Source organism: Sebastes fasciatus, chromosome 14, assembly GCF_043250625.1.
Source record: "Sebastes fasciatus isolate fSebFas1 chromosome 14, fSebFas1.pri, whole genome shotgun sequence".
NCBI classification, from domain to species: domain Eukaryota; kingdom Metazoa; phylum Chordata; class Actinopteri; order Perciformes; family Sebastidae; genus Sebastes; species Sebastes fasciatus.
In genome coordinates, this window is record NC_133808.1 from 9947137 (window position 1) to 9965015 (window position 17879).

Below are 17879 nucleotides of genomic sequence, written 5' to 3' on the forward strand. Positions count from 1 at the left end.
AAAACTTATGCACCTCCTCATGGCTCTGTTTTCAGTCCTTAAAAAATGTAGCCGTGAGGGAAGACTTTGGCCAATCACAGGTCATTTTCAGAGAGAGAGAGCATTCCTATTGGCTGTGCTCTGGCGGGTGGGCGATGCTTGGTATTTCCTCAATTGATCTCAACATGGCTGCTAGGTTACAAACTTTCTCAATTTACAGCTAAACAGTACACTACAAGATGTTTCTGAAAACATTTGAGGAGAGAAATAGGCATTACAGTAACAGAATATTGATTCATATTTGATCAGCGCTGCCTAGTTTGACCGTTTGATCGGAGTTCGCAAGTGATTGACAGCTGCTCAGAGATGGCAGGCTGGAAGGATGGATTTCTCCTGAACTGCTGTCAAGATATAGTGACTGTTTTATAAAAATAACTTTTTTAATCATATTTGCTCCATTTCTACCCACTGCAGCTTTAAGATTAGATTATAGTTGTGGTGTCAAAATGGATGAGTTGCAATTAAAACCTGTTGCAACATGAAATCTTTCCTATTTGCAATCATGTTCTAGTAAACCACTAAGTGTTTGAATCACAGGCAATCATTTTTCCAGTGTGATTTTCAATACCCAAGTTAATTTTGTCTTGGAGATGCTTAGATAATTATTCTGATATTTGCCCCTAGATAATATAGTCATTAGTAGTCAAACCAAATTGCAAATTAGCAAGATTGGAATTGTTCAAACATTTAACACTTGTTAACCAGTGAATCCATTGCAGATCTTGTGCTGCGTCCCTGTGCAGTGAAGCTATAAAACAATGTAAAATCGAGAATCCCCTCCAGAGACAACCACTGGAGCTCAGACCATCCTCTCATCCTGTCATGCTCCGGTTTTTATGGGAGGAGGGAGGTCTCCCAGCCTCACAGCTCCTCTCCATCTCCATCTCCATCCCTTTTTCTGACACTCACAGGCCAGATCCAGTGTTTTTCCGTTTACCTCCCTCCTGGACATTTTTTTTTTATTTTCCAATGGAGAGCGGCTGTAGTAACTCCAGAAGAGATGGGCTGTACTCCGTCTAAATCGGCCGTGATTTACAGCCAAGACAAGGTGTGCTGCGACCTGGACACCTGCTCCACTTTTGTCCCCAGCCTAAAGAGCTCCGTGTCCACACCAGAGAGACCTCGGATGAGTGTGGAGACCAATGGCAGGCAAACCCTCCTCAGTGGTGAGTTTAAACCACCACCACCACCTTCCTGCCTCTGATAACATGTACATGAAGGTGTCCACCAGGCTTTTACGCAGTGTAGTGATGCGTAAAAGCAGTTTAAGAAATTTGCTTTTTCTCATATAGGCCGATAGTGCAAGTCTCATATTTCCATTTGAAGAAGTTTTGTTTTCCCCTCAGTTCCCTGCCGAGACGTCCACGGCCGGTCAGTGAGCCAGTCATCCTACCACCCTGACTGCTGCTGGAGCTCCGCGGACAGCGCCACGCCGGGCAGCAGCGCGCACTGTGCCGGGCAGCTCAGCGCGAAGCCCAGCAGCCCGACCCAGGACCGGCACGCTGACACGGAGGGCTTCGGGACCGCTTAACTGGCTCCTCCAACCTGCAATTATATACATTATGAATGACAACTGGGACATTCACTGATGGGCACATCAAGTATAGGACTCGGTTTATTTTCACACCATGGATACTTGTTGCATGGTGCATAAAGTGTTTCTCAGCCTATAGCTTTTTTTTCCCCAGAATACACTGATGTTTGATCTCAAAGAAATAAATGCGTTTCTGAAATAAGTGTTTTATTATGGTATTTAAAAAAACAGCTCGACCATTTATTATGCTTTGGTTGAATTTGACATGTTGCACATTTTGTTTGAAATATAAATAGTTGCACAGGTTAGGAATGTTGTGTACAATGGTGTAAAGTAACAAAGTACATTTATTCAAGTACTGGAGGCTACTTGATAGATAGATAGATGGATGGATAGATAGATAGATAGATAGTAACTTTATTGATCCCGAGGGAAATTCAAGTTTCCAGCATCACAGTTCCATAGTGCAAAACATGTTAGTAGAAAGGCAGTAAAAAAGTATACAAGTAGCACTATATTCACTTTTTAATAGTCGTGTATCACAGCTGTTACTCTGCACTATATTCAGTTTTAACAGTTTTCTTCATCTCCTTGTATTTTTATATCTGGTATATTTTTTGTACTTTGTACTACAAACTTTTTTACTGCCTTTTTACTCACATGATTTGCACTATGGAACTGTGATGCTGGAAACTTGAATTTCCCTCGGGATCAATAAAGTCACTATCTACCTATCTATCTATCTACACAGGATATCAAAGCTGTCTGTCTAAATCCCGCTCCACTCGCGATATTACCGTACTCTCGCGAGTACACAGACGACCGAACAGCCCGAGAGAGGGAGATGGAGAGAAATGAGGTCTGAAAAGGACCAGATGACCGTGGGCAAGGAGAAAAGCGTCGTGGAGATACAGTTTCGGGACATCCCGAGAGAGCAGGAGAACATTCCCGGTAACCTCAAGCAGAAAGAAGAGAAGAAAGAGGTGTTTACTAAGGTGGGTAAGCCGAGCGTTTCTGCGATGTGTCGCATTGTTTACGTTGCGTGCAGAACAGACATGGAGGAGGAGGGAGCGTTTCAGCACCAAGGACAGCGACAGCAGGACGATTCACAACCTGGCAGCTAGACCTGCAATCTCACACCATTTTACATTTACATTTACATTACACAAAAATACTGACTGCAGGATGTCATCGCAATACTGTGTCCAACACAGTCCACATTTTCGCATCATCTATGTGTTCAAAACATTTAACACCCTGTAATCCAGGTTTTAGGATCCTAAATCCTCATTTCCACTGTAGCTAAAGAGTTGCCAGGGTGTCATGTGAATCTGAGTTATGCTGCAATTAACAATAATTTCAGTTTTTATTACACTAAATATATATATATGTATATACTGTATATATATGTGTGTATATGTATATATATGTGTATATACTATATGTATATATATGTGTGTATATATGTATATATGTATATATTTATGTATATATGTATATATATATACATATATATATATATGTATATATATGTATACATATATATATATATACAGTATATCCTTTATTTAACCAGGTAAAAAACTCATTGAGATTAAAATCTCTTTTCCAAGAGTGACCTGGCCAAGAGGGCAGCACAGACATTGTTACAACAATAAAAGAAAACAATACAAGCAGACAAATACAACAGTCACACACCACGAGTGAACGAGCATGACATCTAGTTTGAATGCAACACAAAAAAATTGCTACAACACACAAATAGGTCAATTTCAAAACAATTCAGTGAGAAAATCAAGAGCAATCACATCGACCAGTGCCACTTTCTCGATCCTTTAAAATGGACTTAAATTCATCCATAGTAATCAGCTCTGACAATTTCATATAGCTACTGGAGTGATTATTTAGTGTATAAAATGTTAAATTTGTCGACAGAGTGGTGCATTTAAAAATTATTATTTTGTCTGTGTACATTTGAGTGTGTTACATTTTTTTTAAACAGAGTTTATTTCAGAATTTTGTTAATACAACTCTGACAATACCCAGAGGGCACTCAAAAAAAAACAAGTGTACAAAAATAAATATAAATATATAAATAAATACACACAAATATACAAATAAAAAAAAATAGTCATAGTAAAAAAAAAGAGAAAAGAAATAGATAAATAAATAAAATAAAAATAAAATAAACAAACATAAATGTATGTTTGTTTGTTTTTTAAATTCCCTGTAGCGCTGAAAACCTGAACCATCTGTTTTACAGTGATACATGATGACATACACTATCAACAAGGTTCTTCGTGCTGAGATGGAGAAATAACATATGCATGTTTGTTTACAGGTGGTGATTCGAAGGCTTCCACCTAACCTGTCAAAGGACCAGCTAGAGGAGCAGCTCAGTCCGCTTCCATCCTATGACTATTTTGAGTTCTTTCCAGCCGATCAAAGGTAACCATGACAACCATTTTATCCAATCAACAAATAACGTATGCTATATTTATGACACCAAATCGTGTTGCCTTTCCCCCCCCCCCCCTTACATGTTTAAGACTTCTCCCTCTTTCTCTCTTTCCACAGTCTTTATCCCCACCTGTTCTCCAGAGCATATATCAATTTTAAAAACACTGATGATATCCTGCTCTTCAGGGACCGATTTGATGGCTACGTCTTCATTGACAACAAGGGTATTTCTCTTTGTTTAAGCTCAGTTAGACTTTGTTGGGCATGACACGCACAGTACAACATATATTAAATGCAAACAACGATGTGTTTGTTTTACAGCTGCGGGCTGAATTTAATGGGCCGTGAGGCGACCTTAGAGCTTTTGTTGCCATTGTTACTATTTGATTGCGGGTCTGTTAAATGATGAGCTGCCTTTTATTTCAATATTTGCTCAGGCCAAGAATACCCTGCCGTGGTGGAGTTTGCCCCCTTCCAGAAAATCTCCAAGAAGAAGCTAAAAAAGAAAGATGCCAAAGCCGGGAGCATTGAAGAAGGTACTGAAATATACAGAGCTTGAGCCATCACTAAAAAAATACCCGGCTATACAGTAAACATCATATTCAGCTTGGGATTATAATGTCCCTGCATGGGATTTACTGAAAATCAGTCTTTGAATCGTTGGATATTGTATACTTATCCTGGATCTCCTTCAGACCCAGAATATAGGCGGTTCTTGGAGAATTACTCCTGTGATGAGGAGAAGTCTATGGCCAACCCTGAGACTCTGCTGGGAGAGATAGAGGCCAAGACGAGAGAGCTCATAGGTACAGTACCATAACTATCAAGATTTAGATCTATATGAGTTCAAAAAAATACTGAACTTCTGTTTACTTGTCTCCATTTTTCCCCTCCTTTCATCGATTTCAGCCAAACGGACAACACCCCTGTTGGAGTACATCAAAAACAAGAAAATCGAGAAACAGGTAAGAAATCAAATAAATAAATAATTAAAACAAAATAAATGACCCACAAATTGCTTTGAATAATATGGAGAATCTTCTCTAACGTGCCACATCTCTTCTTACAGAGGATAAGAGAGGAGAAGAGAGAGGAGAGGAGAAGAAGAGAGCTCGAAAAGAAACGGCAAAGGGAAGAGGAGAAGAGGAAGCGGCGAGAGGAGGAGAGACGCAAACGAAAAGAGGCAGAGAAGCAAAAGAAGTTGTCTGATAAAGACATCAAAATCAAGGTAACGCTTCATCACTATAAATCGTTTTGTTTATCTTAGTGATTTGGATGGAGCAGTTCCATGTACATACAGAGCTTTCTTGTTTTATCTGCATATCCAGCTCCTGAAGAAGAGCGACAGGGACGATGACGTGGATTCAGACCGAATGAAGGACAAAGGTGACATTGGGGAGACAGACAGATGCAAATGGGAGAAAACTGGAGGACAAACCAAGTCCAAGGACCCCAAAGAGAAGTAAGGATTGTGGGGGCATTATGTGAGAGGGCCACTATTCAAAATTAGGGTAACGCTTGCATCGATGCATGTCTATAATGCACTATAAACATACTTATAATATGTTATAATCTGCTTATAGCACTGAATAATTAGTATAGTAGTTAGTATAGTTATAAGCACTCATACATATTCATAATGCTTTATAACAGTAATCATAACACAATATAAAGCATTTTATAATGACATATAAGGTCAAGTATCATAATACTTCATAATTGCTGGTCACTCACTGACATTTTTTTTGCATGGATCAGAGTATTATTATATAGTATTATAATTCCCATAGTTGTAATACATTACAATCTTTTCTTTATATTGTATTATAATGTGATTATAAGTTACTCTAAGTTTTGTGTGTTCTTCTTGCATAGATTTAAAGATATTTTTGTCACTTTACTTAAAGCAAACATTGACAACTTAGAGTAACTTATAATCACATTATGATGTGTTATAACAGTGATTATAATGCATTATTTAAAAAAAGTATAATGTACTACAACTATGGGAATTATAATACACTATGATCCTTGCAAAACAAATGTCAGTGAGCGGCATAAGTGACCTTTCGAGTCACCGTTATTGCTTTATGATGTGTTATTATTGTTGCTATGTATCATAGAAGGTGTTACCTAAATGTGTTACCACTTTACATTCAGGCATACTTTTGGTTTCTATACAAGTCACTGGTAACTTTCCATTTAATATTGCACTCCTTACCTTCTGAAAGAACGCTGTGGAGCATCTACAACAAAATATTTCAAAATATTAACATTTATTACTGCAGCTTGATAGAGTAATATCACGTGGGAGACCCCGCAATGCTTCATGGAGGGGATCAATGAAGCCTGCACTTGAAGATTTTATTTACATGTTACGATGCAACAGCAATCCTGCAGTTTTCAGTGTTAGTAAGTGGCTTTACTCCAGCAGGTCAGGGGTCAAGCAGTCAGTGGGAGGCGTCTGTTCTGATTAAATAAAGGGCTACTTTAAACAATTAGTATTTGCAGAGGATAGATGACAGCCAAAAGGGATCCATAAGTATGAGCTTACCACCTGCCAGTCCAAATATTAATTTTATTTATTCTAATGGATAATTGCTGAACTGTGACACATTAATATATTATTACATAACCACTAATTAAAGGCACAACACTTCAAATGAAGAAAGAGGAGCAGCCCCAACACCTAAATTCAAAACATAGCTGGATTGGAATCTGCTATCACTCTACTCAAGTATCTTATTGAATGTATTAGCACTAAAAACAACAACGAAATCTGAGAAAATTCTATTTTTAATGTCATTAAAACCTAGGGTGACCAGGTGTCCCACTTTACGAGGGACTGCATAGCATTTTTATACCTTGTCCCACGTCCCACATATTGAGACGATGTCCCACATTTGCATTGGCTCTAGTTTTCAAAAGTCAAACCACTGCAGGACAGATGCTTTTTTAAAATCTGGCTTTTATCCAATGGCTGTGAAGAAAGCAGGGAAAAGCATAGAGATGTTACAAGATAAGGGGCAGAATAGAATTGTTTATTATTTAAGTTAGATAGACATTATATAAAAAATTGTAGACTACCTCTCAGCCTAGGTAACATGTCCCACATTGTCCCACACAAACATACTCTTTGTCCCACATTTGGTTTGTTGGGATCTGGTCACCCTATTAAAACCTTGTTTTGCAACCTATGGGTAAAAGAGTTTTAAATGTGAATTTACATCTATATTTAATGGTAGAAAGAAACACACACATTGCTGTAAAATGATATCAAGAATTCTGATGATAACAACTACTGTATGTAATAATTCTGTGGTGTCTATGCCATCTCCACTCTGACCACTAGAGGGCAGCCTGAGAGTGACAAGGAGCAGAGGGAGCAGCACAGCCGCAGACAGAGAGACAAGGATCACCGTGGGAAAGACGAAGAGAGGAAACGACAGAGACACCACTACGAGTTTGACAAGTTCATGCGTCGCAAAGACGAGACCAAATGGGGGAAGGGCTACTGCCAGGACCGAGCTAAGAAAGAGGGGCACCATCATGGCTACTCTTACTGTCCGGACAGTGGAGACAAACTGGGAAAGGAGGACAGGGAGGACCTGGGTAACAGGAAGGAACGCCTCCGAAACAAGGTGAGCGAGAAGGTGAGCATGAGATGGGGGGAAGGTCAAAACTTATCGCTTTGTTTCTCACGATGTGAACTTGTAACTGTGGTTCAGATGGTGGTTGATATGTGTTTGGTTTTACAGATAAAAATCATCAGCTCAGAGATAACATGTTTCTTTTCCTTTCATTGTATTTGTGTCATAGAGACTGTCTCTTTCAGGCGTTAAGGCCAGCATAGAGATAGCACTTTATTACATTCGGCTTTCTTCAGTAATTCGGCTTTCTTTAAGCTTATTTCTTAAATGTTATGTAAAAACAAATGAATACCAAAAGAATAGACATGTAAAGAAGATAAATAAGTATGTATATGTTAATATGCATATTCAAAGTGTGTGCTGCTTGTCTCTCCCATGTCCCTGCTCTCTTGTCTCCCCTGCAGGACCGCCCGGCCATGCAGCTCTATCAGCCTGGCGCACGCAACAGGAAGCGCATGAGCTCTGCAGGTAAAGGCTACGATTGCATCCCTGTGGGCCATTCCCCAGAGCCCGGGGGGGAGCATTGCTATGAGGCTGTCACCCTGGCAACGGGGCTGGAGAAGGGCTTTGAGAAGGGCTTTGAGAAAAGCTTTGAGAAAAGCTTTGAGAAAATCAAAGATGAACAGTGAGCAGTCTGGATGTTTATAGAAAATACTAATAATTTATTCAGCTTAGGTTGATGGCGACAGATTTGACAGGTTATCATTGAGCTTTTAAAAAAATAATATACTCCATTGAGGGAGGAAGGCACTTCAAAAGCAAACGGTCTTTTAGTCATTTTCGTTTCTGTATTAGATGTAACTGAATTCAGAGCTTTGAATCTTGGGTAAGGTTTTTGTTTTGCTGGAGCATGACATTTTTAGTAAACACTAAATATTTTAACTGTCTCACTGTTTAGTATTCTTGGAATAAACCATGTCGAAAATAGTAAGAACAGGGGTAAACTAGGAAAGTGCATCTCCGTCAGGTGTGTCTGCAACCACTGCTGTTATGCTAGAAACCACAATTGCCCACCGTTTAGACCGCAGTTGTATCAGACGCAAATTTCACTTGCACGCCTCACTTATCAGTTGTGCTCTAATTTGAATCTATGCAGCTGTCTGCACCGGCTCTGTGCAGCGAAACTGCAGTTCACTGTGTCACGCTTCATGTTGACTATAGAGAGGAGAAGTCCCGCCCCTTCCGGTGGACCCAATGGGACCTTATTTCGGAAAAAATATGAACTGCAGTCAACGTAGAGAGACACAAATATTTTTTTTTATCCCATTTGAATTGCGCCATTAATCACACATATGATGTTTGTAAATTTAAAATTAATTTTTGACTACTGTTCATATTTTTTCCAAAATAAGATCCCATAGTTGTTCACCGGAAGGGGCAGGACTTCACCTCTCTATTTAACCCTTCCTCTGAACAGAAACTGAATCAGTCCTACTGTGTGTTTATTTCCATTAACTGTAAGCTCTTTTAGCCAAACATACTGTAGGACTCCCACTGGCTGCTAACAGCTAACAAGCTCTCCTCCTACCGACATAAGTAGACATGCTACATTGTAGTCAGTGCTCCGTTCAGTTTTTCATTTACTGAGCGATAGTTATACATACATACATACATACATACATACATTTCAGCCCAGTCGCACAGCAGTTTGTGAAATAGTCCCGAAATTGTAATGTATTGATTCGTATACATAGACGCAAATTTAAATTTTTTAAAGCACGAAATCAATTCGTATGTAATCCACGTAATTGTGAACCAGGAAGTATAAAGAGCGGCGAACACTGTGCAGGGAGGACGTCAGGGTAGACAGGTGGGTCAAAAAGCAGAGGACTTTTGCCCAGGAGACCGGTGTTTGTGTCCCGTGTGAAACAACAAGTCAAAGTTGATTTATGTGCCACGTAACTAACCAAGTAGTTATTGTCACGGAACTTTCGTACTGAAGTTACAGCACTTCACTTCCCCGGTCTTTTCCTAAACCTAACTAAGTAGTTTTGTTGCCTAAGCCTAACCAAGTTGATCTATTCCTAAACCTAACCGAGTAGCGTCACATGTTGTTGAAAGTCGTGCTGAGTGCACGAAAAAGGGGAGATTCGTGACCATGTACATGAATCAAATAGATTAAACTTTGTGACTATTTCACAAACTGCTGTGAGACTGAGTTGGACATACATACATGCAACTGTCTTACCTATGAGCGTGCAAATCAAGAGAGGAAAAATTTGTAATCCGTAGCAGAAACAAGAGTCCAAACCGAAGCAGTTGTTGATCACTTGTGGCCTCTACTGGCCACCAAAAAGTTTTTCCTAGGGTGGTGAAGGTATGACCCCACCCTACTCTGCCTCTGATTGGCTAGTACTCGTTGCCTTTGTTGGGTTGGTTAGGTTTAGGCATGAGGAGTGAGATTGGTTAGCGTAAGAATATCAGGGTAAGCCAATCAGAGGCAGAGTAGGGTGGGTCATATCTTTGCCATCCTAGAAAAAAAATGGCCTATTGGCAGTTAAGAAAGGTGCGAAGTCAATGAAATGTGGTTTCAAAAACTGTGAATCCCCGTAACCATGAGAGGTCCTTGAGCATACAGTCATAAATGAGCACAAAGAATATTATGCTGATGGGTTCAGTAGTATGCAAATTAACCGTGGACAGACAGACACATGCACACACACACAAACGAGTACATAATCTCCTGGCGGAGATATGAATCATAGTTACCTTTTTGACAGCACAACAGTCCATATCAGACAGTTTAGTGTCATTCCTTTTGGTCATCATATTTTTGAAGTGTGTCCCTATAAGAGGCAGCTCACCGTGTTATCCATCAACAATTTCCTGGTGAAACCACGACCTCATCCTCCGCAACAGATCTAGTTTCTAAGCCTTTGTAGACTCCGCTGAACCTGGATGTTTTTAATAATCCTATAGATTTTATTGAAATGAAAATATATTGTAAGTAGAATTTACAAACAATGGATGTAGAAAATTTCACAGATGAAATCCTGTTTGTATTTTTGTGTGTAAAGGTGACCGAATGAGAGGGGAGTTATTATTGATAAAGAGGATAAGGTTTCACAGTTTTTTCAAAGTTTGAATTACATTTGGTCCATCTTATTCTGAGGTGTCACCCAACACAGACAAGATTTTTTTTTTTGTGAGCAAAGCTTTGTACATGATCACCCATGAGCCAAGAAGAACACATTATCTACATATCTATAAAGCATTTCCTAAAAGTAAAGTTGCAAAGTATGAAACCAATGAATGAAAACAATATTTTTTTTATGCTGTGCATTGTTTTCTATTCATTCTGTCAAGTAAATGTAAATTGAAAATCCACAAATATTGGTAAAGTGTGTCTGTTGAACAACATTTGTCTATCATACCTCTTGTATCATTTAGGGTTTTTCTTCTTTAAGTTGTGAGAAAATAAAGCTCTTGTACCGTTAAACGAGATCATTGTTTCAGTCATTGTAGTAGTTCTCTGACAGTTTGGGTAAGGCAGCATTTGTTTCAAGCACTACCCATATTACACATTTACAAATGGCAGATATGATTCAATCGTAGTAAGTAGTGTGTGAACACATATGAATACACAGCAGCATGTTAGCATCAGTGGGTGTGGACATTCCTTGGTGTTTCATTAGTGATACAGAAAGCAGTTTATCCTAAAGCTAACATAAAACTCAACCTTTATGTTCTCTCTAAATGTTGGGAACACACTTGGAAGGCAGAAGGTATGTAGTAATTGATGTTTTTCCACTTGTTGTGGATGACAACAGTTTTTTTACACAACGTTCTGTATTGCATTAATCTGAACAATCTAACTGACTGTTGTGGCACTTTCCAGTGAGATAAAGCAGAACTATCATGAACAACAGGAAGCCGGCAGCATAACAACGAATCTCGTGAACAAGGAGTTGAGATCTGGTGTTCTCACTTCACATGTGTATATGTGTGAGTTTGAATATTGGAGTACAGTTGAGTAAAGACATATTTAAGTCTTTATTCTTTGTGATCCAATTCCATCTCAACCCACACGTGGATTTTGTTTTTTTCTTCAGCATTTGCATACATGTCACAGTGACATCTCTCTGTTTTTTTCTTCCCATTTTAATTACAGCAGTGATATGACTGAAAGTGAAAAGTGAAACCCTTCACACACCATGCACTCCCAAGCCTTCCAGTAGCACAGAAGTGTAACTATCACTTTCCCATTCAGGTTTCCTGTAAACCCTCTATACTGTTCAGTCTACCCACATGTGCAGGTGTAGTTTTAGAGACAGTAGGGATAAGTCGTGAACCACAATGTGAGGGATAGGGCTACCAGATAATCATGACCGGTAAATGTGTGTTTTCTCCATGCTGTGAGTGAATTTCAGACATGTCATTTCCAAGATTGAATCTAACGGGGTGGCAGTTGCTGCAGCCTATGAAGATTGTCACATGATCCATTTCCTCTCTCAGGAACTGTAACACGTTCAGATCTCATTTCCTCAGCAGCCACAATATCAACACCTTCATCTGCAACTGCCACTCATATGCCTGTACCTGCCTATTGTCTCGTCTGCCTCCGTGTTCATAGGTGAGTGTTCAACTGATTTAACTGAGATTTATCAGGGAAAGTGCTATCAATATTTTGATGTTTTAAATGTTGACTTGAAATGGACCTAAACTGCTCCACGTGTCGGTTTCTTAATATCTACTACTATACATCGCATACTTTAAATTTATCAGCAAAATCCTTTAGGTCAACATTTGTTGTCTTTTAAATGTGCTCAGTGACTAAATATCATCAGTGAAAAGAAAACGTGAAAGATTGCCATAGTAGTATTTATTTTTTTATGTTGTGTTTTAATTTCTTTTTAAACACATAAACCATCTACACACAGTTGCCACAAGAACTTAATCTGATTTAGATCTCAGGAAGTGGTTTTCAAAGTGGGGTTCGGGGACCACCAGCGGTCCTTGAAGGGGTTTCAGGGGGTTTCCAGCAAAAAGGGGAATCATTTGTTTTCACTATAATTCCATCTTTGTCCATATGACTATTCTGGTCAGGGGTTTCATACACTTTCTGTAATAAAACATCTAAAAGCAAAAATCCTATCAGATGTGGGACTCTGGGACAAAATATTATCAAACAGGGGACCGTGGTCTAATTTGTTTCAGTTTAGGGGTCCTTGATGTAAAAAAAGTTTGGGAACCACTGATCTAAGGTACAAGATTAGCATAGAGAACATACATCAGCATGTGACATACTGCTTATGAAAAGTAGTATACTTCAAGTTTATTTTATGAAGTATACTTAAGTAAAGTTCAAGTATATTTCCCCTAAGTATACTTTATGTAGTAAGTATACTAATATCAATGTACTAGTTGTATACTGTAAGTGTACTAATTCATTACTTCTTGGGACTAAATTGGCCCACTTTCTAGTTTATAAAAGTATACTTTTAAGTGTACTTTAAGGACAGTAAACTTTGAGTACACAACTAGTTTACATCTGAGTTGTATTTTGCACTGTAAATATACTCAAGTGAATAGGTATACTGTTAGTTTAATAGTTATATACTTGTAGCCCACTTTTAGTTTATGAAAGTACACTTAAATTGTATTGTATGTATGTATTCTTGTAGTATACTTAGACTTTAGTGTATATTTGTCAGTATAAACCAAGTATGCTTAGACTTTACTGTATATTTGTCAGTATAAGCCAAGTATACTTAGACTTTTCTGTTTACTTGTCTGTATAAACGAAGTACGAAGTATTGTACAAAGTATACTTAAGTATACCTCTGTTTCAGTGTACATAAAAAAGTATACTGAAAGTATATACTCTTATTTTAAGTTTAGAATAAGAATACTAATAGCACACTTGAATAAAATTCTATTTGGTAAGAGACATGTACCTTACATCACACTAACATAAATATATTGTGAAAGTATTCATGTAAAAACGTCATACTGTGGTATAAATATACACCAGTTAAAGCCTTGGTTCCATTACAGTAACACAACAAATAACCATGCAGGCAGAAAGATTATGCTGATTACTGTAATTCTTATCCTTGATGTAGTTTTGGGTACTTTCTATTGCATAACTTCCAGTGAAAATTCTGTTGATTTCACCATGATTTAGGTTGTGGTAACCCCCACCCCCCCCCCACAAGCAACATGTGCACCACGTGTCAATAGAAAGTGATTGCATTGCAACAGTGTTGAAGTGTTAACTTTATCATGCGGCACAAAGATCAAATTCAGTTTTGCCTTTTAGAATATAACCACTAGCAGTTGTGAAGTGTACTCCCTAAACATTTTTCGCGTGTCGATCGTTGGTGAGCTACCCACAGCGACAGTTGGCACTCTTCACCACAGCATGTCTTTTTCCTGTGTGAAAACTCCACCCAACACATGTGCTTGCTCGCACGCAACAACAACAGAGAGTAATGGAGTCCTGATAAGAATGATACTGTGCTGTTTCACACCTTTTAGACAAATCCGTTTGACGCTTTCTCAAAAAGAGGAAACCAGTAGCACGCATCACTTGTATTTGTTTTTCTTGCGTGGTACTGTATGTTTCCTGATGTTTTATGCTTTTTCATTCAAATATCACAAAAAAATTACATGACATAAATAAAGACGTACACAATTCTGCTTTATTTCCACCAGTAGGGCAATTTTGTAAGAAAAATAAAAACTGTACCACAAGCCTCACAAGCCTTTTCTTAAACCACAGGGGACCTCTCACAGCTGATGAGAAGCCATTCCCGTCCAGTCATGACGGGGAATAGCACCTTCAAACTAGACAACGCCACCCGGGACATGTTGCTGAATGTAAACGCCAGCATAGTCACCTCCGTCATCTACATGTTCATCACTGTCATCAACCTGGTAGGAAATGGCCTTTCCATGTGGCTCCTCATCTTCCGTACCTCCCCCAAGACCCCCTCCATCATCTTCATGATTAATCTCACCCTCACCGACTTGGCCGTTGGCGTTGCCCTGCCCTTTCAGATCGTCTACCAACTCAAAGGATACGACTGGAATCTGGGAGCAAATATGTGCAGGTATTCTTTATACTGTAATTACAAGACGATGTTAAAGAGGACCTATTATGTTCATTTCCAGGTGCATACTTGTATTTGGGGTATGTTCTAATGTTCAAAAAGCGCTTTACTTTTCTCATACGCTCTGTTTGAGCTCCTTCCGTTTCTCTTCTCGTGCACTGATTCGTTAAACTGAGCAGCCAATCGGAGTGATTTCTCTCACCGGCAGGCAGCGCTGGCGATTCAACATGCTGAATCGGCCGAAAAGTTATTGTACTGTACTTATTATTTCGTTATTTTCATTCTTTAAAAGTCACCAGAATGCAGGAAACAAAGTCTCTGAAACTAAATGTTTTATGGTGGGTGGAGGACCCCCAGACCTCCAGACCTCCGGCTTTGGTTTTGAAATCCTCCCTATTTTTGGGCTCTCAAGGTTGGCAAGTATGACCACAACTGGTCGTTTTTACACTTCAGGTTATGTACAGATTAAACAACACACATTAATGTGTGAGTTTCAGAGGTGCTGGCGGGTGTATTTTCTTACCTTCGGAGTGCACAGATCCAGGTTTCCCCCGTTTCCAATCTTTATGCTAAGCTAAGATACCCAGCTACTGGCTGTTGCTTTCTATTGAACAGACAAACAGGAGAGTGGTATTGATCATCTCATCTTTCATTTTGCTTTAACCAGTTTTTAAATAAAACACTCTTCTTCTATGTATCCCCCCACAGCGTCCTGACCCTTGTCTTCTACACCAACATGTACTGTTCCGTCCTGACCATGATGGCTATTGGAATTGACCGCTACCTGGGCATCGTCAGGCCCATGCAGATCAGACTGACCAGGTTTAGAAAGCCCATCGCTGTCTTCTGCTGCCTCCTCATGTGGGGTTTGGTCCTGATTGTTCTGCACCCGCTGATGACCACAGACCTGACCTTTGACATTCCTGAACTCGGGATTACCACATGCTTTGACATGCTGAAGAGAAACATGCTTCCGAACAAGGCTGCCTGGGCGACCTTCCTCTTAAGCATGGTGTTCGTCCTCTTCCTCTTCCCTTTCTGTGTCACAACATTCTGCTATGTCAGAGTCATACGCAAACTGGCCAGAGATTCCAGGACAGCCCAGAAAAAGAGAGCGATACATCTTGCCGTCATTGTCCTCCTGGTCTTTACCTTGTGCTTTGCTCCCAACAACATCCTCCTGTTAGTTCACACTGTGCTGAAACTCTTCTATAAGAAGTCTATATACATGGCCTACAAACTGTCTCTCTGTTTAAGCTGCGTGAATAGCTGCCTCGATCCGTTCATTTACTACTTTGCTTGCAAGGATTTCAGACAAAAGTTGAGACAGATAATTAACCTGCAGACCCTGAGTAGTGTGGACGCAATGAAGATGGAGTATAAAGAGAGTCTGTACACGGGACATTCGGAGAGAGAACCCGGCGACACCGTAGCATAGAGACACGTAATGAGAGGAAGAGAAGGAAAAGTAAGTGACAAAGGAAGTGAGAGAAAGATAGCAAGTGTGTTAAGGGTTGCCCTGAGTGTGCCAAGCTCTTACAATGTCAAACAATTTCAAAATCATTTTTACTTCAGTTTTTTTTTGTGCACCACAGAACAAACTAACATGGACATACTCGGTATGTGTTATTTTAAAGTATTAAAAAAACATTTATTGTATATGTATTTTAATATCTGCCACAAGTATGCATATATGTAGCGAGCACAAGTGCAAATACAATGTGAATAAAATCTTTGTATTATATAAGCCTTCTCTAACTGAACATTTGAGCATAAAGAGAGTTTGTACTCGCCACATTGCGCTTTGAAAGGTTCAGAGAGAGAGGGCACGGTACACCGTGGCCTAGAAACACGGAATGAGAGGAAGAGAAGAAATAGTGAGGGAAAAGGAAGTGAGAGAAAGATAGCAGGTGTGTTAAGGGTTGCCCTGAGTGTCAAGTTCATGCCATGTCAAACAATTTCAAAATCATTTTTACTTCCGCAGCTGGGAATTTTTTCTTTCTTAATCATTACTCTTGCTTCCCCCTACACGGTATGTGTCATTTTAAAGTATGAAAAAACATTGTATATGTGTTTTAATATCTACATTTTAATATCTGCCACAAGCATCCCAAACAGTTATTTTCTGTTATTTTATGTAGCATGCACAAGTGAAAATACAATGTGAATAAAATATTTGTATCATATAAGCCTTTTCTAACCGAACATTTGAACATTTATAACATGATCTCTGTACATATCTCTGTAAATATCTATAGGCTATACTGTGTTTAACTATGCATTGGTCTTGTTGACCTTTTGACCTTTTTAACTTCTTTCAAGTTCCTCCTGTTGTTTTTTTGTTTTGCTTTGTTTTCTTCCTCTACAAAAATAAATGTACTATTGTTATTATTATTATTATTATTGTTATTATTATACTCATACTCGTAAATTCGTGAGCCTGGTTTGATAGCTCAGGGCTTATGCCCTTTTCTATCCATAGGCTATCATTGGAGGGAGGACAGAGGAGATGGAGATGGAGCCCAGTGCCCGGCCAGTTGAGGACTTTTTTTTTTTTTTTTTTTTCTTGTTTTGTTTTATTTTATATATATATATATATATATATATATTATATATAAAAAAATCAATATATGTATATATATTATTTTTTTTATTTTTTTTTTCCTTCTTTCCCTCATAACAAAATAATAAAAAAATAAAATGAAATATGGATAAAACAAAATGGAGAGACAAAAATAAAAAATAAAAAATATAAATTATTATTATTATTGTTATTATTATACTCATACTTGTAAATTCGTGAGCCTGGTTTAATAGCTCAGGGCTTATGCCCTTTTCTATCCATAGGCTATCATTGGAGGGAGGACAGAGGAGATGGAGGTGGAGCCCAGTGCCCGGCCAGTTGAGGAGTTTTTTTTTTTTTTTTTTTTTTTTTCTTGTTTTGTTTTATTTTATATATATATATATATATATTTTTTTTTTTTTAATTTAATTTAATTTAATTTATTTATTTTTATTTTTCCTTCTTTCCCTCATAACAAAATAATAAAATAATAAAATAAAAAAATAAAATGAAATATGGATAAAACAAAATGGAGAGACAAAAATTTAAAATTAAAAATTAAATAAAATATATAAATT

At 38.5% G+C, this 17879-nt stretch overlaps 2 protein-coding genes across 3 annotated transcripts; both read left to right on the plus strand.

The window, feature by feature from the left end:
• The first annotated feature begins 2386 nt into the window (after positions 1-2386).
• On the plus strand, positions 2387-11137 carry upf3a (UPF3A regulator of nonsense mediated mRNA decay). Of its 2 annotated transcripts, none has more exons than XM_074658637.1 (10): positions 2387-2568; positions 3915-4021; positions 4151-4257; positions 4471-4569; positions 4729-4839; positions 4943-4998; positions 5103-5261; positions 5362-5495; positions 7386-7686; positions 8088-11137. In XM_074658637.1, exons 1-10 carry the CDS (start codon positions 2428-2430, stop codon positions 8310-8312), a joined length of 1440 nt encoding a protein of 479 aa, XP_074514738.1. In that variant the 5' UTR covers positions 2387-2427; the 3' UTR covers positions 8313-11137. The 2 variants fall into 2 exon arrangements, with proteins under 2 accessions (XP_074514738.1, XP_074514739.1); XM_074658638.1 differs by having other exon boundaries at positions 7386-7674.
• A 965-nt stretch (positions 11138-12102) lies between these two features.
• On the plus strand, positions 12103-17135 carry p2ry8 (P2Y receptor family member 8). Its single transcript, XM_074658639.1, has 3 exons — positions 12103-12256; positions 14408-14738; positions 15447-17135. The coding sequence occupies exons 2-3, from the start codon at positions 14425-14427 to the stop codon at positions 16174-16176; spliced, it is 1044 nt and encodes a 347-aa protein (XP_074514740.1). The 5' UTR covers positions 12103-12256; positions 14408-14424; the 3' UTR covers positions 16177-17135.
• Positions 17136-17879: the final 744 nt, after the last annotated feature.